We start from the raw sequence: 23237 nt of genomic DNA on the forward strand, positions 1-23237 counted from the left end.
GCCATTTCGTTAATTTTCCAATATGTTTTAGAAATAGTCTATAAGCTTAACATTTTTCCCTTCGACATCTTTCGCCGAAAAAATCATCGTCTTTAAATAATTAAAGTCAAAAGGCCTAAGTTTTACTCGATTTTGTCAAATAAATTAATTAAAATATTAATGACTTTTTTATATGCTTTCTTCTACCAAAATTTCCAATTTTAAGATGATTTATATACCGATTCATTTTCGATTTAGATTAGATGGATGCAGTCGAGTTTGGAAATTCATAACCTTTCCTTCAAAATATCCAAATTTGATAAATTGGGTTGAAAATTAGACCCTTCAGGGTGGTTGAACTTTGACCTTGAATAATTCAAGATGGCGACTTAACCTCTGAAAGGTCTCTAAGGACGAAATTTTTGGCTAAACTAACTACAAAACATATCTGAAAATCATTGGAAAAGCTTTGGTCAACTTTGAAACAAGTCAAAAAATCATGTTTTTTGAAGGATGAAAAGGGTGGAGGTAATTTAGGTAAGTTTGAGAATACAGTAGACTCTCTTAAATTCGAGCATATGGGACCGAAATGTCAGCCGAATTAGACAGAAATTCGGGCGACAAACTTTTTGAAATGCAACGATTTTTCATTCATATGCATATAGATATTGAGTTTACACACACATATATAACCTAAATTGCATGAAAATCCCTCAATAATGCAAAATCACATCAAAACTAACACAAACCATGCCAAATTTGAGCATATTTGATTCATTTGATAATCATAATCAAACTTGAAAAATGACAACAAACCTTTTTCAAATGTAACTGCTGCCCGAATTAAAAAGTAGCTCGATTTTAAAAGAGCCGAATTAGCGAGAGTCTACTGTATTGACTTATTTGACAAAGTAAAATCGATAATGCAGAAGCATTTGAGGACAGTTGTATGCAATAAAAAATGTTCAGGAAGTGTTACTCCAATGGAAAATGAACATGTTTTCCGGACTTTACTATTCTCAAGTACTTCTGCATTATCAATTTTTCTCCTTTGTGTTTGTTCTTGTCTTGATTTGCTTTCCCCATTTTTGCCGTGTTATAAAACCATAGTGGGGGCAGGATCAAACATATAGAAAGGTTGATTATGTCCAAGCACTTGAGCACAGAAATGCTAAAAAAAAGCACGTTCATTTTTTATTGGAATGGCACCATAAGATTTTCTTTTTTTCATTTTTCATTGGAATAGCACTCAAAACGCCATGAAGAAAGAGTAAAAACCAGTAGAGATCTTTGTCGGTCTACTATCTGCTATAAGCTATAGGGTCGGAGGAACGTCTGTTCGACAGGGAACCCCTATTGATACTTTTGTCAAAATGTTGAAAATTATTTAATGTATCTAGTAAATATAAGTGATGATATAACGTTTTTTCTGTAATATACCTTTTACTATAAACAGAGATGTTCAAATTTCATATCCCAAATTGTACAGAGTAGGGTGTCAGGTGTCAATAGGTGCTGACACACGAATTCTTAAAGTGTCAATAGACGTTCCTTTCACCCTATCTGGAAAAAATTGTATAAAGATCGACCAATTACAGTAGAGTCTCGCTCAATCGGCTCTTTTTCAATCGGGCGAAAATTTTTTTTGCCAATTTTCACGTTTAATTGTGGAGCTCAGAGGCAAAATGACACATATCCTATGCTTTAGCCATAGGATATGTGTCATTTTGCCTCTGAGCTCCACAATTAGGAAGCTAATTTGCTCAAATTCGCTGTAATTCTTCCTATTTTTTCGTGATTCTTTATAATTGAGCGCTTTTTGTGGAATTTACAAAGTCTTTGACGCCCAAATCTATCGATAAACCGGATGACATTTTGCCCCAAATGCCCAACTGAGAGAGAGTATAATGTAGTCCAAATGAATTCTGGGGTGGAATGATAACTTTTCGATACTGTCGAATCGATAGTATCGTTAACTCTATATCTTTTAAGGTGTCTACACATTGAGCACAATTTTCGTCAAAAATTGCTTTTTTGAAGGAAATTGGCTGCAGTACTGTAGGCAGAAACGTCAAAATTCTGTCAAAAATGCAATTTTTGACAAAAATTGCTCCCAATGTGTAGAGGCCTTTAGATTAAGTCAATGACTTTACGCATCGTTAGGCCATTTATTGTGACATTCTTAAGAAAATTCAACCGTTGCTAAATATCTATATTTGCTACAAAAAGTACAGCTATCGTTTATTTAAAGTGAAAATTTTTTATTTTATTATTTGTTTTTTAAATTGGACGCTGGATGATGACTCATTACGCGGATAACATGTCAAATTCCCTAGAAGAAAGATTCAATAATTGTCTAACTGCGATTTGCTGTAACATTTTATATAATAGAACGAGTTATGGTGCTATTCCAATGAACAATGAACTTGTTTTTCAGTAATTTACTGTTCTTAAGTGCTTCTGCATTATCGACTTTACTTCGCGTTGGTTTCTGTCGCGACTCTTTATCCCAGTCTTCGCTGTATACTAACGGTTTTAAACTACCAAACAGTCGTGACAAGAACCAATAGAAAGAAAAGTCGATTATGCAGATACAGTAGACTCTCGCAAATTCGGCTCTTTTAAGATCGGGCTACTTTTTAATTCGGGCAGCAGTTACATTTGAAAAAAAGTTTGTTGTCATTTTTCAAGTTTGATTGTGATTATGAAATGAATCAAATATGCTCAAATTTAGCATGGTTTGTCTTAGTTTTGATGTGATTTTGCATTATTGATGAATTTTCATGCAATTTACATTATATATGAATGTGTAAACTTAATATCTATATGCACATGAATAAAAAATCGTTGCATTTCAAAAAGTTTGTCGCCCGAATTTCTGTCCAATTCGGCTGACATTTCGGTCCCATATGCCCGAATTTGAGAGAGTCTACTGTACATTTGAGAACAGTAAAGTGCTGAATAAAATGGCCAGTTTTCATTGGAATATCACCATTAATCTTGCCATTAACCCTTTAAGAATCAATGGATCTCACACTGGTAACCCAGAATGAAATTTTTTTTTAGAGTTTTTGTTTTACAAATATTTAAAAAAAAAATATATATTTTTTGGGTCAATTAGCCATGAGCTACTGCTCCTTAAGGAATTAATGGCATTTTAAAAAACCGATTTCGATGCTACTTACATCACAGAATCTCACACTATAATCCCAAGGGTATCTTGAAACACGCCACATTCTGCGACAAACCAATAAATTTTTAGCAGACAACTAAAGATTAAATGAGACTTGAATTTTTAAACCAATAAAATAAAGTATATTTCTGAAAAGTCTTACAGTATTATCACTCATTAAAATTTAAATGCGATTCATTTTAATTGTCGCTAATATACTTTCAAATGTATAAATTGTGTCTATGAGTCACTTAATATAATATTCAAAAGCTGATTTAAGGTAAGTGTGTCAATTCCGACCAGCTTGTAATTTCGGCCACATTTTTTATTCCTCGAATTTCATTGAATTTTTAGTTTTTGCATACTCTAGAAATAATACAATGAAAAAAATAACAAAAAATGTCGCTTCGACGAACAAGATGATCTAAAAAAGACATTAGAAGAATTCAAGAATGGCAAGGAACTGTGAAAATGAAGGTGGCCGAAATAGGCCACAAATGTAATGTCTACATTTTTATGCATTTTAGAATGTATTAAGAGTGAATTTAGAGAAAATAAAGACGATAGACTGCCTACAAGGTTCCAAGGAACACTCCTTATAGAAAAGTAACAAATAAATTCAATTTGTATTAAAAATATTACATTTCAAACATAACACTTTGGCCCTTGCATACAACTATGCCGAAATTTGGTACACTTACCCTAATTATTGATAAAAAGGTAGATATTTAACCTGGAAAAATAGTCTATTGACTTAAACTTCAGATCAATTTAAATCACTTTTCCGAACTAAGTCTTCCTTTTATATTAGTAAATAGATAGAACTCTAAATATTAAGTGATTTAAAGAGACGAATCACACATTTTGATGCGCATTAACAACACTGTGCGACACGTTGTGGGTGTCTTTGACGAGAGTGCCAAAACTTGTTAGAGGGTCATTTAAGGACCTCAAATCTGTAATCCGTTTGTCCGGGTCACCTCTAGATTTTTTTGAAAAAGCATATTTAGTTTTTTGATGTTTTATAAAATTCAAAAATTCATATCTCCGGTTCTAATTATCCGGTGGTAGTCACATAAAGCTAAACTGACGCATAATTTCATCCTCTATAACTCTTGTGAACATATCAAGCATCTACGATGAAATTAAAGTATATTTTTTAAAGATTTTTTGAAAAAGGGCACCTAAAATGGTGCATTTTTCTGTGTTTTTTCCATCATCTAGTAATTTTCCCACTTTAATAGAGCATTTTATATGTCAAATAACTATGCCTAAAAGTTAGAGAATTTAATATTCTTTCATATCTTTTTGGTTTAAATTTTCTATCCTAATTCGTTTATTCACAATAATTTATTGAAAATAAAATGCATTATTATAAAAATAAAATCTCATATTATATATAATTATTTGGTATCTTTGTCTAACCAACTGAAGAGCATTCTTTCTTGCACTCTCACTTACACATTTCATATAAAAAGAGGCGAAATGAAAAAAAGAGACGTATATAGAAATAAAGAGAGAAGAATAGTTTTTTGGCACTCATAACAGCTATTCTTCTCTCTCTATTTCTAAATACGTCTCTTTTCTTTCATTTCACCTCTTTTTATATGAAATGTGTAAGTGAGAGTGCAAAAGAGAATGCTTTTCAGTAGGTTAGACAAAGATACCAAATAATTATATATAATAAGAGATTTTATTTTTATAATAATGCATTTTATTTTCAATAAATTATTGTGAATAAACGAATTAGGATAGAAAATTTAAACCAAAAAGATATGAAAGAATATCAAATTCTCTAACTTTTAGGCATAGTTATTTGACATATAAAATGCTCTATTAAAGTGGGAAAATTACTAGAAGATGGAAAAAACACAGAAAAATGCACCATTTTAGGTGCCCTTTTTCAAAAAATCTTTAAAAAATATACTTTAATTTCATCGTAGGTGCTTGATATGTTCACAAGAGTTGTAGAGGATGAAATTACGCGTCAGTTTAGCTTTATGTGACTACCATCGGATAATTAGAACCGGAGATATGAATTTTTGAATTTTATAAAACAGCAAAAAACAAAAAATGCTTTTCCAAAAAAATCTAGAGGTGACCCGGACAAACAGATTGAAGATTTGAGGTCCTTAAATGACCCTCTAACAAGTTTTGGCACTCTCGTCAAAGACACCCACAAAAAGGTAAATTTTGTCGCACAGTGCAACAATTAAAGTAACTTGCAAAGTAAATTCTAAGGAGTACATCGATAAATGGCTTTCTATTGACAATTTATCTTTGGAAAGACCTTTTTGAATAATTTTATATTATTTCTTTAGCAAGATTTCTATCAACATTTTCATCTGTTCATTATGAAGTTTCATCTCGTCGGCTATTCTTGAGAGAATTTCGTTGGTCTTTTCTGTAGCTTTTACTTGATCTTGTGCCATCTGCAGAATGTTCTCCTTGATGTTTTCATTTGCTTTCTTTTCCTCTGGATGAATTTCAACCGTGGAGTAAAATACTTTAGATGTGGAGGAATTGATTTCCTCATCTTCTCTCGGCGACTCAGGATTTTCAAAATCCTCATTCAGTGGATCTTCCATTGCCAATCTCTCTTCTTTAATACAAGGATTTTCTTTCATTTCCTCCTCGCGTAGTAGCTCAGATACTGCCATCTCATTTTTTTTCTTTCTACCCTGATGCTTTTGCTCCGCAGCAGCTTTCGCTCGGATCACTTTTTTAATGTCATGCCAACACTGTGATACAAAAACACATTTTATATCCTGAATATTTAAATATCATAAGCTCGGGCTAAGGGGGTACAGTCCGGGAGGTAGTTTTTTATATAGCTATAGGCTACTAGTTGTAGCCTACAAAAATAGATTTAACCCTTTAATGACAAGTGGATCACCGGCAGCTTAGAACTTGGAGAGTGTTCATCTATCAGACGAACACTCAATTGTTCTACTTTTGAATTGAAAATATTGCTACCATATCGTTCATTTGAGTATGTCTAGCTCGCAAGAATTATAGCGTTAGGGCGAAAAATAATTGCAGAATTTTCGCACTTATTTCCATGGAGTCTTGGTCGGAAAGATATCAGAAAATATACTCGGAATATTCTAAGGAAATTTTGAATCAATTTCCAGGGAATGCTCTCAGATATGTTGCAAGAAAATTCCTCGGACTTTTTTTCCAGGAAATCCACGCGGAAAAAAGCTGATAACTCCGCAGAATTCCAAGTGGAATATTAGCGTTCATTTCCACGGAAACTCTCGCGGAAAAATAGAAGATAAATTCCAGGGAATGTTCTGTAACTGTGAAACTTTGCGGCCGATCGGCTACAGGGGCCAATTGGCACTGATCGTCCATATTTGTGGATGTTTTTTCCTGGAAATTCTCTGGAAGTTCCACGAAATTTTTAATTAATTTTTGGAATTATTTTGAAGAAAAATATATTTAAGAAATCCACTGGAAAAATCGTGGAATTCCGTAATATTAAACCATGGGAGCCTCTAGGGCCGTTGCATGGAAATTTCCACGGAGAATTTCGTGGAAATAAAGAGGATTTTTCCAAATTTTTAAAGGACTGACTGCCGATTATACGCTAATAATCCATAGGAAAAGCCGTGGAAATATTCGTCAGAGAAAAGTCCATGGAAATTCGCGGACATTTCTTATTAGACAGTCCTATACAGAGTTCCGCAAACGTCCATGGAACGCTAGGAAGAAATTTAGCGTCAAATTCCATCTCGGAAGCTTACGCGGATTTTGAGCGATAAAATCCAGGGAATTCCACGCGGATTTTTAGCGGTAAAATCAGCGGACATGGCAGAAAAGACTGCTGGAAATCCAGTGGAATCGCTGCGGCCGTTGGCTATAGGGGTGTCCCAAAAACAATTTATTTAACTACAGAAAGTTATTTTGTTTTGTAAATAAAATCAAGAAAAGATGGTATTTTATCCTTGGGTCACATGTGACCCCACTCGTCCTTAAAGAATTAAAATAGAATTTTTAACGATTGTTCAAGTAAACATTTTATCTACTGATCTAAGAACATTTTTTAATGGTATCTTATTTAAATTTGAATGCAATTTTTAATATTTTTTCCAAGAAAAGTTATCCAGAGCTTTTATAATGTCTTTTTTTGTAAGTTTTCTTTTAGCATTTCAAAGACCGTTAAAATAGGTTTATGATGATTTAGGTTACTCACTCTTCTCCACTGAAGGGCGTCTTTATTGGCCCCTCCCGGGATGGCGTTAAGTTTGATTGTGGCTTTTTGCCACAATACCTTAGCCATTTTCTGCGTGAAGGTGGCGGAGAATTTTCCCTTCCGAAGTTCTGGATGGGCGGTCATAAACTTGATAAGCGCTTTCTGCTGAGCTTCTGAAACCCGTTTAGTAAGCTTACGACCACCCTCTTGTTTTTTCGGCTTCACTGAGGCAGGGGATGGGTGATCCAAAGCAATCTGAAATTAGTTACTTTCGTTTTATTGGAATTTATGATAAAACTAAACCGGTTCCAATCGGTTCTGATCAGGAAATGAAGCGGTTCATAACAGATAACTATGACTTTCATTCGAAATTCAATTATATTGCTTCCATGCTGATACAAAAGAGATGCAGATACGAGAGCGGTCAATATGTAACGTAACCGACGATATCAAAAACCTGTAACGGTAATCCATTCAAACTTACGTCATCATGTTCTGATTCTGAATCGTAGGCTACGATCTCTTCGTACTCCATGGATTAATGGTGTTTCCGGATTTCCTCAAAACTCTGATCTGCGGCAAAGAGCCTTATTGAGAAGAGCAGATGCTGAAGGACCAAAAAAATTCCTTTTGATTCCCAAAAACAGAATTTGAAGGGAATAGCTGTATTTGATTTATTGATATGGAATGCTTATGCTCCAGACACACTTACGTCTTAAGCCGAGAGACGACTTAGTGGAAAATTATGGAAATGTAGTTTAACCATTAGGGTAAAGTGGTACAAGTTGTACAATGGTACAATTTGGACAGGGCTTTTTTTCTTGATAAATTCAGTATAGGGGAAGGTTATGCACCTTCGTAACGTCGCAGGTTCGTAAATGTTGATTTTTTTCCAAGTTACTAAATGAATATCATCCATGGTCATATATTCTAATAGCTAATCCTATAACTCACATTTCCTGACAAGCTTGGGAGCCTAGGCCTTTTTTCCTGGGTTCTAGAAGCAAAAATAAAAAATGGGCTTAAAATCGTAATTCTGATGTGTATTATTTTATGCATTTTTTTACGCTTCAAGAGTCTTTTCGAAGAAAAACAACATTCCAAGTAATAGAAGGTTTATCAGGGTTAATATTTACCGTGAAAATCTTTCGCTAGAAGAGGGTTGAATTGTGGGCGGAGAAAAGTTCACAAAGATTGCCTTCAGTGCAGGTTCGTAAAAATATCAGTCAAAATCATTGACTACCAACTCTGTGAATTCCAGACTGTTTTGGGACACACGGTGCACGACGCTCTGGATATTTTGACCCATCCAGAGATTCCACTGAACAAGTTGACAAGAAAATGTTACAATAACGATTACAACATTTTTCAAGAAAATCTCGAAGAAAAACACGCACTTCCACAGCAAAGTGAGACTTCATCAGATGTTTTTGTTTCGCTTCTGTCAAATCAAACATTAAGCCTAAATCTGCTTATGGTAAGTGTGATTCTTTCATTGACCATACGGTGCGTTTTAAGCATTTTTCATACAATTTTATTTGTTTTCAAGCGGAGTTTTCCTAATTTAACTTTAAATTTATCACTGGTAATTCTAAGAATCACTTATGTTCAAAAAATGTTCTGTAAGACAGATTCGAAGTATTAGAGAAATTACGAGGATTACAATAGGTGTGATTGCTTCTTTCTGATTTGTGCAGTGATGAAACTAGACTGTTTAAGGTAGATGTGATTCTTTTGTTCCCACTTCGATGTATTTCGAGTATTTTCATAAAATTTTCCTTGTTTTAAAGTGAAACTTTCCACATTTCATTTTAAATTGATGGCTGGTCATTTTTGAAATTAGTTGTGTCCGAAATATGTTCTATAAGACTGCTTGGTGGTGTCAGATAAAATCCGAGGATTACAATAGGTGTAATTATAAGTGAACCACACCTAACCGAGCTCTGAACTGACTGTCACAATGCAGGGAAAACGCATGGTTTTCCGAGTGTCAAAAAACATGTGTTAGAAAAATAACTTAAAATTGATCTTTTAATGCGTGATACCTTCTACAAACAGTGAAAAGAAGTAGATGAAAGTACCATCTAAGTAGTGATGCCCAAATTTTTGTTTCCGGTGTAACGTTTCCGGGGAAAATGAGGCCTATAGGGGTTGAAAGAAATGGTACGAAGCATTCCGGTACCGGATACATTCGTAAAAAATGCTACCACATTTTCATTTTCCTGTAGAGGAAAATCCAAGGACTTCCAGGAATTTTGTGAGGCAGAATTATGAACCCAATAAGTGAGAGATTTTTTTGACATAGTGATATAATTGATTCGGTTTGTGTGGCATTCAGTAAAAATCTTAAATCTTGGATTCCTTTTTTAGTACGAAGGTTCAAAACCTTCCCCTACTTCATTTTTATTTGTATATTTTTAATGCTTTAAGCCTCATTCACATGATGAAAAAGTGCATAAGAAAAAATACATAAACCAAAATAGAGCAATCTGATTGGCCGAGGCTTACGCACTTTTGCATAGAAATTTTTCATAAAGATGATTTTATTTCTCAATTTAATTCCCAACTGTTTCCAATTTCAAATCAAATGCGCGCGCGACAAAAATCAGCTGTCAAATTTTCGCAGTTAACAAACAGTAATCGTAATTTCTTACTTGTTACAACTGGTGAGAGATCCTCCCCGAGGTTCTGCGGCTTAGGTGCAACTTCTCTCCGGATGCGAAGCTGACACCACACAAGCTTCCTTCAAAATCAATTCCGGACACTTCAATTCTTTAGTTCTCGTGGAAAAACAGCACTTCTATTATTGGAGTGGTTCTTCCATGTTTTGCTGGTGGTCCTGTCTTGATTCCTCCGTGTTGCTGGGTTATCTTTCGGGATGACATTGTACTCCAGATGACACATCTCAAACCTGAGTCTTTCTGTACAAATGCACACACATTCCACCAAGATATCACACACGAGGGCAATACTTGGAATCCTTGGAATACTCTCTGCCCAAATATTCTGTATTTTTCTCTCCTCCGTGAATTTTTACTCACGAAAACAAACAAATTTGCTTCACGCGCACGGCACAATTGATTTGACAGCTGATTTTTGTCGCGCGAGCATTTGATTTGAAATTGGGAACAATTGGGAATTAAATTGAGAATTACAAATTAAAATTTCTCATGCAAATTTTCATCATGTGAATCCAGCTTGTTTTATAATTTGCTTCCTTGTGCTTAAAAATAAATTTTGTATTGTATTTATCAAGAAAAAAGCCATTCCAAATTGTACCGGCGAATTGTCCAACTTGTAACACTAATTTCAAATCACTTTACCGACTTTACCCTATTTCGAATATAATTACGCTAAGCCGTCTTTCGGCTAATGCACAGGTCTATCAGCCAGGCACTTACTTTCTTAAGAATCAAAAGAGAACGGAGTGAGCTTACTGGAAGTAGCTTAGACTGAGACACTGAAGTACTAAGCAGAAGAAGAAACTGAACTTGATTCGTATGCAATGTGTTCCAGACTCATTTTTTTGAGACTCAGGAACAACAAAAAAAAAGATTACTAAAGTGCACGTACCGGTTGTGTCTTCCACAGCTTGATTTTTTTTTAAAGAAAATTGCACGCGTCTTTACTGTTTTTCGCAGGCGAACGTCTTTTGACATATGGAGAGAGCACCGAAAAAACTATAAGTTCTAAAAGTTTCCATACGAAAATCTCTCTCGATTCTCTCCGATGACAGAAAATACTGGAGATGAGAAGGCAGGTGTGGAGACAGGAGAGAAATTCTCACAGAGATTTCTCTCACAAATGCGTGATACGGGCCATCGTGATTGGCCAATAGGATTGAACATCAACTGTAGAAATTTGAATTTTAGAACATTTTTGCAAGACATTCTTGCAGTTGTACTAAAAGTTTTAGTGTCAATAGAAAATTCTTGCAGTTGGCTTCCAGAAGGGATTTTTGAGAAGAAAAATTAAATTTTCTCCGAGAAAATGAGTGGTGTACGATTGGTTTTGGGCAGGAAGCAAGCCGAACAAGCTCAGCGCTGGTAAATATCTACAGAATTTTCCTGAGTAGCTCTACACTCTTGTGTTACATAATCTTCCGGAAAGTGCTTTATAGTGCGTGTTCTTTCCTCAAGGGTATCCTCCCTGGGAGCTTTTGGAGCTGCTGGTAGCTTGGGGCTCTTCTACTTCACTGACTGGAAGGTGGTATGTCGCTACATTCCCTTCTACAATACCAAGTTCAAGAAAGAAGAAAGCAGCGACTAGTAAAATTGTAATGTAAATATCTTAGGAACTCAATACAGCCCCGTTTGAAAAATGCAATCATCCTCTCATTTGGGATTTTATTTCTTGCCATAAAATCTTTAAAAAAAAAAGTTTGCCGAAAAACATAAAAAGGTGCAATGCTGCCGGTGATTAAAAGGAGACGGAATGAGTTGTAGAGATACAAAAAAAAATTGAACACAGGGATTATGTTGAAAGCTTTCCTGCCAGAGCTTTTGCCCTTAAAATACTGTAAGAAAAATTTTCTTTTAGCAAGATGCCCCCGGTAAGTAACAGTTAAGACTTACTTTTCTTCCTCTTCTCGCTTCCTATTGAAATCCGCAAGTTCTGTCGGGTGCATCCTCTTCCGGTGACTGTAGTAATTTCCGGAAGATGCAAAAGTCCGACTGCAGAATTGGCAGGAGAATTTCTTGAGTCCCGTATGCTGAACCATGTGATTTAGGAGGGTATTCTTGAGCTTAAACGTCCTGCCACATATCGAACAGCAGAAGGGCTTGAGATCCGTATGCTGAACCCTCACATGATTCCTCAGGCACTGACGATTCAGGGCAGAATATTCACATAAATCGCAATTGAAGCGCACCATGGAGTGCTGGACCATGTGTTTCCGCAAACACAACTTATTCTTCAGCCATTTCCCGCACTGCTGGCACTGCACCTGATGAACTCTCGGCTGATGAGTAGTTAAGTGATATGTGAGATTTCCTTTGCAGGCAAATTGCTTAGCACAGACGTGGCAGACGAAACTAATTCCCTGTTTCGTGTGAGCCACATTGATGTGAGTAGAAAGCCTTCCGGGTGATGAGAATCTATTGTTCGGAAAATCATAGGTCAATAGGGAATCTCCTCTGGGAACTTGATAACTCACGTTTTGCCACATTCATCACAAACATGAGCAGCTCTTTCACTTTCGGGTTGGTGGGATATTGAATGGGCAACAAGGGCACTGCTGTAGCTAAATCTTCTAGGGCAGTCTGGGCAGGCCAGTGGCCTCTTTTCCTCCGGCAAATGATTCTGAATGTGATACTGCAGGATTTTTGGGCAGGTCATCATTTTGTGGCATTCTGGACATCTGTGAGGAAAATTGTTCTTGATATCTTTTTTTTTTAAAAGGTACAAGTTGATATCTGTAACTGTTTGACCTCCCTCCCAGGCGCTCAATATAAAATCACCATCGTTTTGATGGTTTTTTTACTCAATCTCTTTGAGTTTGTCTCTTTATGTAACTTTGAAATTTTTAGAATAATTTCGAGACGACTAGATCTACATTTCATTCACTCTCACTGAAATGTCAAAAACATGTTTACAAAACAAAAGTTATTGTGCGCTGGGCATTATTATTACATCCTATCATTAACCCTTTAAGGACGATTGGAACACCAGTGTCCCATAAAAAAATAATTTTTCCTGGCTACCTAAAGTTATTTTTTTCTCATGTCTGTACATAATTGTAAAGTAGAAGGTTTAAGAAGGAATCTAGAATATTTTAAGGTCAAAATAATATTTAATATTTAATATTTAAGGTCAAAAATGGCGAATTTTTAAATTCTCAAATTCATCATTGATTTTATTTATTTTTTTACAGTGCTGTCTCGCTATATGCACAGTTTGGGTACTTTTTTTGACAGTTCTCTCTCTGAATATGCACAACTTTTTTTGAAATTCCCAACGGTTTTTTTTTCTTTCTTTTAAAACATTATTATTTTTTATTGTTCTAGAATTCCCCGTGTCATTTTAACTATAATATGAGACAGAAAAAATAAAATTAAGATAATTAAAAACGAGAAAAATTATTATTATTATTATTATTATTAAACTTTTAAGGCTTTGTTAATATCGCCTTTGGTTTTGAGTGCTTAATGAATTTTGTGCATTTTTTAAGATTTAGTGTGTATGTAGAATCTTGGTTGTTTATTATTATATTATTATTGTATTTTTTGTTATTTTATTTTATTATTATTATTATTATTTTTAATTTATTTATTTATTTATTTTTCTTTTTTTAATTTTGGTGTTGAGCTTACATGACCACAGACCACCCGGTCGACCCGTCGGAGCAGTCTGTGGTTGTGTTATAGCTCTTTGTATAAACCGATCTCCATTACGAATTGAACAATTTTCTTATGACCCAATGGGTCACAAAGCAAATTTTGTACAGACTGGCTCCCTAGAATAGAATCTCTCTGTCCAGTATACTTGCGACAGATATTAAGCAAATGGGGGACATCTATGATTTCATGACATATATCGCACATAGGTGGATTGTTTCTCTCCATTTTATATTTGTGGGTCAGTCGAGTGTGCCCAATTCTGAGTCTGGCTATTAGAGTATTTTCCATCCTTGATGCATCTAAAGCATATGGAGGTCCTTTGATGTTTGGGGAAAGTGTTGCCATGAAGCCATGAACTTCCCTCTGTAGCCATTCAGAATGTTTTACATCAGAATGTTTTGAGATAATGGAGTTTATCCCTCTCCTGGGAATGTCAGTAATTAGAGAGCTTTCTCCCCCAGCCGCCCTCTTCGCCTCCATGTCTGCTTTTTCATTCCCAGGGATACCCTTGTGACTAGGAACCCAAGCGAGCATAATTCTACCACCTGTTTTGATTAAGTTGGTGCGAGTGGATGCAATAAGTGGATGATAATTTCTAATATTTTGGATCGCCAAAAGACAACTAAGTGAATCCGTGAAGATAATCCACCTTTCGTCAGACGTTTGTGTAATATGTTTTGTTGCCATGAGTAAAGCTAAGGCCTCTAACTCAAAGATGGACCAATGTTCGTCTGATGACCCACTGACAATTACATCCGTTTCTGTTGTGACAGCATAACCACCACTTGACTCCAGGACTGAACCATCCGTGTAGAGGAAATTGGTGTAAAGGTGTCCGTATTTTTCTTTCAGCTCCCGATAACGACCTCGTACTTCTATATCAGGTGCCAATTTTAGTTTTTCTGATGTAAGGCTGGTGTCTATTAAGTTGTGATCAAGCAACCAAGGTGAGGCCCTATCTGAGGATTCTGAGACGGGATTTCGGTTATCCAAATACCTTTTCAGAGAGGATATTGAAGAACCAAAGGAACCTCTCCAGGTATCAAATGAAGTAGAATTTTTAATTTCGTTGTGAGCGAGGGTACCAGAGTTGGAGAGAATTCTACCGGCGGTTTTCATGCACTGATTTTCTCTATATACGTGAATCGGGGGAGCTCCGGATTCAGCTAAAATACTATTTACGGGTGAGGTTCTAAAGGCCCCGGTTGCAATACGATAACCTCCAACATATACACTGTTCAAATTTTGCAGTGTGTTTTTAGAAGCTCCCGCATATACCTCCATTCCATAGTTCAGTTTGGAAATTACCCATGCTTGGTGGATTTGTTTTAGAGATTTCCTGTGTGATCCCCATATTGTTCCTGATAGACATCGTAGTATGTTAAGCCTTTGGTTGCATGCCTTTTTGAGGGTTTTTATGTGATCTTTAAATGTTAGTTTTCTGTCAAGTATTATTCCTAGGAACTTATAGTTATCTTCATAAGGAATTTCGCAGTTTCCAATTCTGATGATGGGAGATACACATTTATATTTGCGACAAAAATGCACAGCCGCAGTTTTCCTGGCTGAAAACTTAAAGCCACGAGTTTCTGCCCATTCTTCCATTTCATCCACCTTTTCTTGGAGCTCTTGTGTTAATTCGTCCGTGTCTTTTCCTGTGATGTAAATGGAAATGTCGTCTGCATATAGCAAGAGTTTGATACGTGACTCAGCCGGAAAGAGATTCTGCAGACTATTGATCCCTATAAGAAATAGGGTGACTGAAAGTACTCCCCCTTGCGGTGTGCCGTTTTCAAATGAAAATAGATCAGATTGTTTTCCATTTGCAGTTACACGAACATTTCTTCGGCTTAGGTAAAAATCTATGAAAGCAAGCATAGATCCTCCAATATGCCATTCTTTAAGTTGGTTAATAATGGTGGTTTTCCAGATCCGGTCATATGCTTTTTCAAGATCAAAAAATATAGAAATAGTATGCTCTCCCTTTGACCACCCTGAATAAATATCATGAGTCAATCGAAGCAGAGGGTTAATTGTGCTTCTTTTTCTTCTGAATCCACTTTGGGATTCTGCGAGAAGGCAATTTGATTCTAGGGTCCACATGAGTCGATAGTTTACCATTCTTTCAAAAATTTTAAGGTCACAATTTGTGAGGGAGATTGGTCTATATTCAGGATTGAGTGGTGTCTGTCCTTGGAATTTGGGAATGGGTATAATGTTGGCCTCTGTCCAGTTGGAAGGATATGATTTTTCATTCCACATCCTATTGTAGAGTAATAATAATAGAGTTTTGTTTCTTGGAAGTAGGTTTGATATCATGTTATATGAGATTTCGTTGGGTCCTGTGGATTTGCCTTTACTATGTGAAATTGCCGATTCTAGTTCAAGTAAGGTAAATTTTAAGTCCAAGTCCGGGAAATCATTCCTATTTGGTAGATTGCACGTTATTGAGGTGAGGTTGTTTTTATTTTGGATTTCATCAGCGGATAGCGAATTGTTTGAAGAATGCTCGGTGAACTTTTCTCCTAGTCTATTGGCGATTTGAACAGGATCAACGATTATTTGATCATCATTGTTAATGAATCGGATCTCCGGTTCCCTCCCTCCTCTAAGCGCACGAACCTTCTTCCAGATTTCTCCTGATGGGGTGTTTGGATTAATGTTTTGTACGAAATCATGCCACGTTTTGGTTTTTGCATCTTTAATAAGTTTTTTGACGTTTTCTACTGATTCTAAATATTTATCTCTATACGACGTTAAGGGATGGGCTTTGAATTGTCGATAGGCTTTTTTTCTTTCTTTAATGGCTCGGGCGATGTCTTCGTTCCACCAAGGAACTTTCCTCTTTACGTTAGTCTTAGTTTTAATAGGTATTGCATCTTCAGCTGCCAATGTGATGCTTTCTTTGAATTTATTATAGGCCTCTTCTATAGACATGGCTTCATTAAGATATCCTAGGTCAGCTTTTGATGCAAAAAGATCCCATTTTGCTAAATCTTCATTCCACTTTTTTCCAGAAGATACTCCAGTGGGTATGTGAAATAAATCATCGACAAAAATTGGGACATGATCACTTCCGCAGAGGTCGTAATGAGTGCTCCAAATGTAGTTACCAGCTCTACTGCTGTCGACTAGTGTGAGATCAACTGCGTTAAATGTATTGTGGGCCAAAGAGATATTCGTATGCAATCCGCTATTTAGGATAATAATATTTTCCTCATCAATAACTTCTCCAAGAAAAGTTCCCCTATTATCGAGCCTCGTACTACCCCATTCAGGGTTAGATGCATTGAAATCTCCCATTAAAATAAAAGGACGTGGTAATTTTCGTATAAGGTCTGATAAGTGTCTCTTTGGAATATTGTCCTGAGGTCTAATATAAATCGAAATTAAATTAATTGTATAGTGCCATTTTATCTTCACTGCAATAATCTCAAGAGGAGTTTGTATTAGAATTGGTTCATAAAACCATCCATTCTGAATTAGGATCCCAACCCCACTACTTCTAGTTGAGTTAGGAGCTGAGTTGAAAAAACAGCCTGAGTATCCAGGTATTGTTGGTGGAATAGCATTGTTTGAAACATGCGTTTCTTGTAGAGCAATCGCAAGAGGCTTATGTGTTGATGCAAGGAGCTCAATTTCTGGTTTTCGTTTCCAAAAACCTCTACAATTCCACTGAATGAAGTTGTGGGGCATTTGAGAGGGAACTACAGGCATGGAAAGTGGATTATTATTGTAATTAGTGTTTGTGTGATTTGTAGATTGTGCATGTGAATTTTGATGAGAATTCATCATGATTTATTTGTTGAGGGAAGATCACTGGGTTCTTTCACAGGTGGGAACCCAGGAAATTCATCTTCTGAGCAATCATAGGTGGGGTCATTTTGAGGGACATCATTGCTAGACCTTTGGTTTTCATTTAGGCTATTATTTTGAGGAGAAATCTCATTTACCTGGTCTACTGGTATTGCCATTAACTTGCTTGGTTTAGAATCTCCTGAAATGGAATAGTCATGACATATTTCCCTCCCCCTTTTAACCCCCTTAAAACCAGAAACTTCATCAATCAGCATTTCACAGTCCTCAATAAGCTTATCAACAGACTGAACCTCTGTGATTTCTGAGGGACTTTGAGAAATTTTTGGTGTGTTAAATGTGGAGTTATGTGCATTTTCTGCATTAGTAGTGTTTGTATCAGAGTAAGTTTTATCTGATTTATTTTGTGTGGATTTATCAAATTCATTCGAATTTGCTTCATTTTGTGTGCATGAAGATTGGAGTGGGGTTTTTTCATGTGAGGATGGGATTTTTCTCGAATCTGTAAGGTCAGTGACCGTATTAAGAGATTGAGTGGCAATAATTTTTGGATCCGGTTCATTATCAACATTTTGCAATGCAGAAATTTCCTGATTGTGACATAATTTTGTATCTGAGGTAATTGTTGGTTTATGAGGTACTTGCGGTTGTTTCTGGGCGTTAATCTCTTCTTTTAGTTTCCTTTGGTACTCCATGAGATGGGCATTGGCTGGATTTCTGGTTTTGGTATTTTTGGGCTTTTGATGATGTGCACTTTTTTTAACCTCACTGGATGAGTTCTGCATATTTGGACTCGTTTTTTGTTCAACTTTATCAGTAGAAGAAGTGGAGGGAATATTTTCTACATTAGAAGAAGTGCGAAATATTTGGGACTTGGCCTGTGAATTTGGCTTCTTTTGAGCATGGGAATTTGAGGAATTACTAGAGGGTGTGTTTTTCTTGAGAATATCAGTGAATGATGGTGCGAGTGAATTGTTAATAGAATAAACCAAACCATTTTTCTCACCGAATCTCTCAAAGAAAAGTTTTTTTGCAACCTTATGGGGCACTCTTTCAATGGTTTTAATGGCATTAATACCCTCCAAGATAATGTATTCAGGACATTTTCTGTCAAAACTTGGATGATTACCCTTGCAATTTACGCACATAGGAGGTTTTTTACAGGGCCCTTCATTAGGGTGGTCAATTTTGGGCTCCCCACAGACACCGCAAATGGATTGGGGTGATTTGCACCATTTTTTTGTGTGTTTTAACTGGTGACAGTTTGTGCAGCGCAATGGGGATGGGGAGTGTAGTCTTACAGCGACTTTTAAAAAGCCCACATCCAATTTATCAGGCACTTCAGTGAGCGAGAAAGTGAGAAGGTGGACCGGAGAATCAATCAACTTTTTGGTTGGGTCCCTGGTTTTCATTCTTTCAACTGCTATCACGCCTTGGGATGCGAGCCGTTCCTTTATATAATTGCAGTCGAGTTTCATAATTTCTGGACAATAGATTCGGCCCTGAACGGAATTGTATCTAATGTCTTCTTTTACTGTGACAGGATGCCCTCCTAGTAGCGAAGCATTCTTAATTGAATTGAAATGGGAGAGGGTTTTGGGAGGTATCAGAAAATCCCCACTAGGGAGCCAGTGTACTTCGGCGATACCGCCTGGTGATAACTCTTGAAGTGCATCATGCGCTTCAAAAATGTTGAGGTTTTTAAGATCTCTAGTTTCACTTGAAATCAGTAGATATCTTCCATAGTTTTGGGGTTTAAAAAAACTTTTATTTTGCAAGGGGGGGAAATTTCCCCTTTGAATGTCTGTATTAAAATCCATATTGTTCACTACTGTAAGCACAAAATTTATTGGGGGGAGAACCCCCCTTATTTAAAGGGTTTATTCCTTGAGAGTTTGATTTAAATTTTATCCGAAAACACGTTTAATTGCACAATTTTGTGTCTTTATCTATGATTTTTGATAATGCACTATAAATAGATTCACTAAATTTATTGGCACAATAATTCAAGCACAGTTAATATTTATTGGGGATTGATTGGAGCGATTTTAGAATCACAACCGACACTGACCAGGGTCAGAGTGAGACTGCGAGAAAAATTAGTTACCAAGAAAATAATTTTCTTTATTACTTTGTCAAAATGTAAACAAATTGATTTTGAATGCAACCGACACAAAAGCTGTGCATATAGAGAGTGTGCATATAAAGAGACAGAACTGTACTTGCAATTTTTTTTAAGCATAAACCCTTTTAGCAATAAAAACCACAATACTCACGTAATATTTTTCATTAAAGCGAAAAATATTATTCATTGGTATTGTCAGAAAAATTACTTAAATTTTTGGGCTATTGATGTCCTTATCGTCCATAGAAGCACAAAATACACCGAATTAGACTCTGTTGGACTTTCCAAGGTTAGACGTAAGACTTATCATTGAATATGTTTCTCAGTTTAATTTTAATTGTTGATTTTCAGTCCGTAAAAAGTGTCTCGTCGTTAAAGGGTTTTTAAAAAAAAAAACTACGAAATATTTTACGATTCAGTCTGGAAGAAAAACGGCGAATTTAGTTCTCATCGAAAAAAGGGTGGTAAAGTATTCGAATTCGTGACTTACAAAGACTTTCACATCACTTACCGTTTATTGGCTCCCAACTGATATGAACCAATTCATAAAATAGCTCAAAACATTGTCCAAAACATTTTAGGAGTAAAAAATTGAATTCCGGATAAAAATTAGTTATCGGTTATGAACCGGTTCAGCACCGATTGGAACTATAGTAGGGGAATTCTGTAACAGTATGACAATGTCATATGACAATTTCAAACATTTTTATTGGGTAAATTCGGGAAAACTATTCAAAGATGCGATTCATTTGAATAATTCAAAGCTTCATAGAGCTCCTTGCAATGGCCAATCAATACACATCAACCTTTAATTTTGTCCTGCTCCCAAATGCAACCACGAAAATTTATCATATGACTTTGTCATATTATTAGAGAATTCCCCTACAGTTGTTTTATCGGAAATTGCAATACCTTTCCAACGAGCGAAAACATGACCCCATTCGGTTGATAAATACGCTCTCTAGACCTAGAGGCTTTTTAACTATGACCTTGAAAAACCGTGTTTAGAAATGATTCAACGGTATTTTCGCATTGGGACAAGATGTCCGCCTGAAAATTCCTCCTAATGTGTAGAGGCCACTGAGCAACTTTCGTCAAAAACTGCTCTTTTGAAGGAAATTGTCCGCACTGCTTAAGTGGAAATGTCAAAATTCTGTTAAAAATATAAAACTCTCCAAATGTATAGACGCTTTTATAGAACTGCAGGCAATTTCTTCCAACACGAAAATTTTTGACGAAAATTACTTCCAATGTATAGATGGCCTTTAAAATATTCAATTTTGATGAAAATTTGTAGAAATTGGAAACAATACTTTCCGTTGATGTTGTTTTTTAGTGATGTGGCATTATACAGTGCCCGCTTTGTAATCCGGATGATTGGGGGACAAAATGACAGATGCCCGGTTCGTAATCCGTATGGATTTTTTGAATTTGTTCGACGTCTCGAAAATATAATACAAATTTTTTTTATAGAATTAGAATAAAATTTTTAAAGAAGCTTAAAAAGACATAATTAGAGAATTCTATGCTATTACACTTCATTTGTTAAACAATAACATCACAGGATAGTTCATTTTCATTGCTGAACACGCATGCATACATAACCTCAAAAGTATTTTAAGTAACCGTCGAGAATTTGTCCGGATTACGGCGATCCGGATTAGAAAGCGGGCACTGTAGTTTTTTTTGCTCCGCGCGCCTCAATTGTCGTCAGCAATGTATAACGGCTTCCATACATTTTTGAGACATTTACATCAATATGGAGTATTTTTGACGCAATTACTTCAAAAAAATACTTAAATTTGATGAAAATGTCCCACAATGTGTAGAGACCTTAATCTAAAATTGACTTTCTTTTCAGCATTTTTTTTCTTCTTACCTAAAAGCTTCTGGCTGAAGGTGCCTGGCCATGTGCATTGCCATCGCCCTGGGCTTTATCAATTTCACTCCACAGCAAATAACGTAGCCTTTGATGTTGTGAGCCTCTGTGTAGTGATTGCAGAGTACGGGTAATTTTTTAAAACCTTTCTTCCCACTGGAAAAAAGGTAAAATCAGCGAGAAACTTCAGATTTCTCATGGTGCTCTATCTCACCTTTTTGATCCTTCTGCGCACAAGTCACATTCTAACCTGTAGAACTTGGACATGAGTGAGATTAGAGCTTTTCCTCTGATCAGAAGCTTCGTGTCCTGAATGATTTTCTTGGGGAAATTGGGAAATTCAATATTTTCTAAGTGGCTGGACTCTTCGTCTTCCTTCGTGTCCAAGGGGAGCTCTTCGAGTTTATCGCAAGATTCAGTATCAAGTTCTTCCGCTTTTAAGCAGTTTTCTAGGGCTTCTTCTACACAGCTTTCCGGCTTTTCTCTCACCTTCTTCTTCCGGAGGCGATTTTGAGTGGTTGCCTTGGGTTCTTCAGGTGCTTCTAAAGATTTCTTGCCGGATTGCACTTGGTCTTCCGGAAAGGCCTCATCTTGTGTTTTTGCTGAAGATTCAGCAGCTTCTGATGGGTCTGCGATGACTGGGAAGGTGGCAGGTAGTGTTTGTGGTACTTGCTGAATTGTGTAGTTTGTTGTGGCTGTGCCATTGTTGAATGTCACAGAACTGATAACGGCTATTGTGGTGGGAATAGATCCATTGCTGGATATAGCATTGTTGAGGCTCTGCAAATCAATTTGACCGGCATTGATATCCTCCAGCTTTATGAATTCCTGAAGTTGATGCGTCATGGCAATCGTTTTGTGATGTTGTTCTTGCGATGCTGATGTTATTATGACTGGGCTGTTCTGTGTCTGAGCATAGGCCAGCATTGATTGATTCTGGGTCACCTGCGAATCCGAAGATAAATTGAAAACCTCAAAAATCTCAATTAAAAATTCCATCATTGATTACCTCTTCGTAAAACTTGTGAAAAGCCTCAATTTTCTCAAAGCACGACAAGCATATATCCTTTGGGAGGTTGTCATCGGGCTTTATCTATAATTTAGTGAAAGATTCATTTGAATAAATCAACATTTTCTTCACAAAAATAAAGATTTTACCTCGAATCCCAAATATTTCAGGATCTTCTGAAGAACTTGATTTTCTTGTATTTTTGTCTCAAACAAATTCAGAACGGCATTATTGTTAAACAGGCACAGGCGACACACACTAGATTCATTCATTTTTGCACAATTTAGAGATTAAAATGAGCAGGAAAAGGTTAAAATTTAAAAAATGTGGAGGAAATGATGAAAAAGCCACTTAAAAATATTTACATACAAGCTTCAATATGGCGGATTGACAATCACTAGTGTTGCCAGATTCAAATGGAAAAGGGCCTTTTGGATTTGAAAATTGTACGTTTCTCTTATTTTAAGAGTTTTCCAATTTGAAAATCTAAAATAGGCCTTAGAAGATTTCCCTCCTAAAATAGCTAAAATATCAAGAGGCTCGTCTGTATAAAAATTTTTCTTATTGTACTTTTTACTATCTTATCAATATAATTTCTTATTAAATTTGATTGTTATAGGAAAAATATCTATTATACTTGATTTGCCAACTTCGCATCAAAGTATAAAAATTTTTAAAAAGGTTTTACTAGGATGACTAGGAAGCTAAGATCAAAACAGCG

General features: G+C 36.0%; 2 protein-coding genes across 4 annotated transcripts; both read right to left on the reverse strand.

Annotated features, from left to right (window-relative positions):
* Positions 1-3286: 3286 nt before the first annotated feature.
* On the reverse strand, positions 3287-11019 carry LOC129801981 (uncharacterized). 3 transcript variants are annotated; one of them, XM_055847507.1, is made up of 6 exons: positions 8486-9300; positions 8062-8346; positions 7834-7956; positions 7350-7604; positions 5362-5892; positions 3287-4034 (listed from the first exon to the last, which is right to left on the reverse strand). In XM_055847507.1, exons 3-5 carry the CDS (start codon positions 7882-7884, stop codon positions 5461-5463), a joined length of 738 nt encoding a protein of 245 aa, XP_055703482.1. In that variant the 5' UTR covers positions 7885-7956; positions 8062-8346; positions 8486-9300; the 3' UTR covers positions 3287-4034; positions 5362-5460. The 3 variants fall into 3 exon arrangements, with proteins under 3 accessions (XP_055703482.1, XP_055703481.1, XP_055703480.1); XM_055847506.1 differs by having other exon boundaries at positions 8417-9300; XM_055847505.1 differs by lacking the exons at positions 8062-8346; positions 8486-9300 and adding an exon at positions 10751-11019.
* A 659-nt stretch (positions 11020-11678) lies between these two features.
* LOC129801982 (transcription factor grauzone-like) lies at positions 11679-22930 on the reverse strand. Its single transcript, XM_055847508.1, has 7 exons — positions 22666-22930; positions 22517-22600; positions 21722-22452; positions 21508-21663; positions 12505-12708; positions 11924-12445; positions 11679-11865 (listed from the first exon to the last, which is right to left on the reverse strand). The coding sequence occupies exons 1-7, from the start codon at positions 22786-22788 to the stop codon at positions 11823-11825; spliced, it is 1863 nt and encodes a 620-aa protein (XP_055703483.1). The 5' UTR covers positions 22789-22930; the 3' UTR covers positions 11679-11822.
* Positions 22931-23237: the final 307 nt, after the last annotated feature.

Source organism: Phlebotomus papatasi, chromosome 2 (genome assembly GCF_024763615.1).
Source record: "Phlebotomus papatasi isolate M1 chromosome 2, Ppap_2.1, whole genome shotgun sequence".
Classification (NCBI taxonomy): domain Eukaryota; kingdom Metazoa; phylum Arthropoda; class Insecta; order Diptera; family Psychodidae; genus Phlebotomus; species Phlebotomus papatasi.

What these genes read in the sequence shown, in the direction of transcription:
- LOC129801982 (XM_055847508.1), bottom strand. Translation starts at nt 22,788, where the DNA reads ATGAATGAATCTAGTGTGTGTCGCCTGTGCCTGTTTAACAATAATGCC. An exon ending in TTCACAAGTTTTACGAAGAG is followed by an intron (nt 22,453 to 22,516) that starts GTAATCAATGAT and finishes TCGGATTCGCAG; the next exon opens with GTGACCCAGAATCAATCAAT. An exon ending in AAGCGAGAAGAGGAAGAAAA is followed by an intron (nt 11,866 to 11,923) that starts GTAAGTCTTAAC and finishes TTTTTCTTACAG; the next exon opens with TATTTTAAGGGCAAAAGCTC.
- LOC129801981 (XM_055847505.1), bottom strand. Translation starts at nt 7,884, where the DNA reads ATGGAGTACGAAGAGATCGTAGCCTACGATTCAGAATCAGAACATGAT. An exon ending in CAGAATCAGAACATGATGAC is followed by an intron (nt 7,605 to 7,833) that starts GTAAGTTTGAAT and finishes AACTAATTTCAG; the next exon opens with ATTGCTTTGGATCACCCATC. An exon ending in ACGCCCTTCAGTGGAGAAGA is followed by an intron (nt 5,893 to 7,349) that starts GTGAGTAACCTA and finishes TTTGTATCACAG; the next exon opens with TGTTGGCATGACATTAAAAA.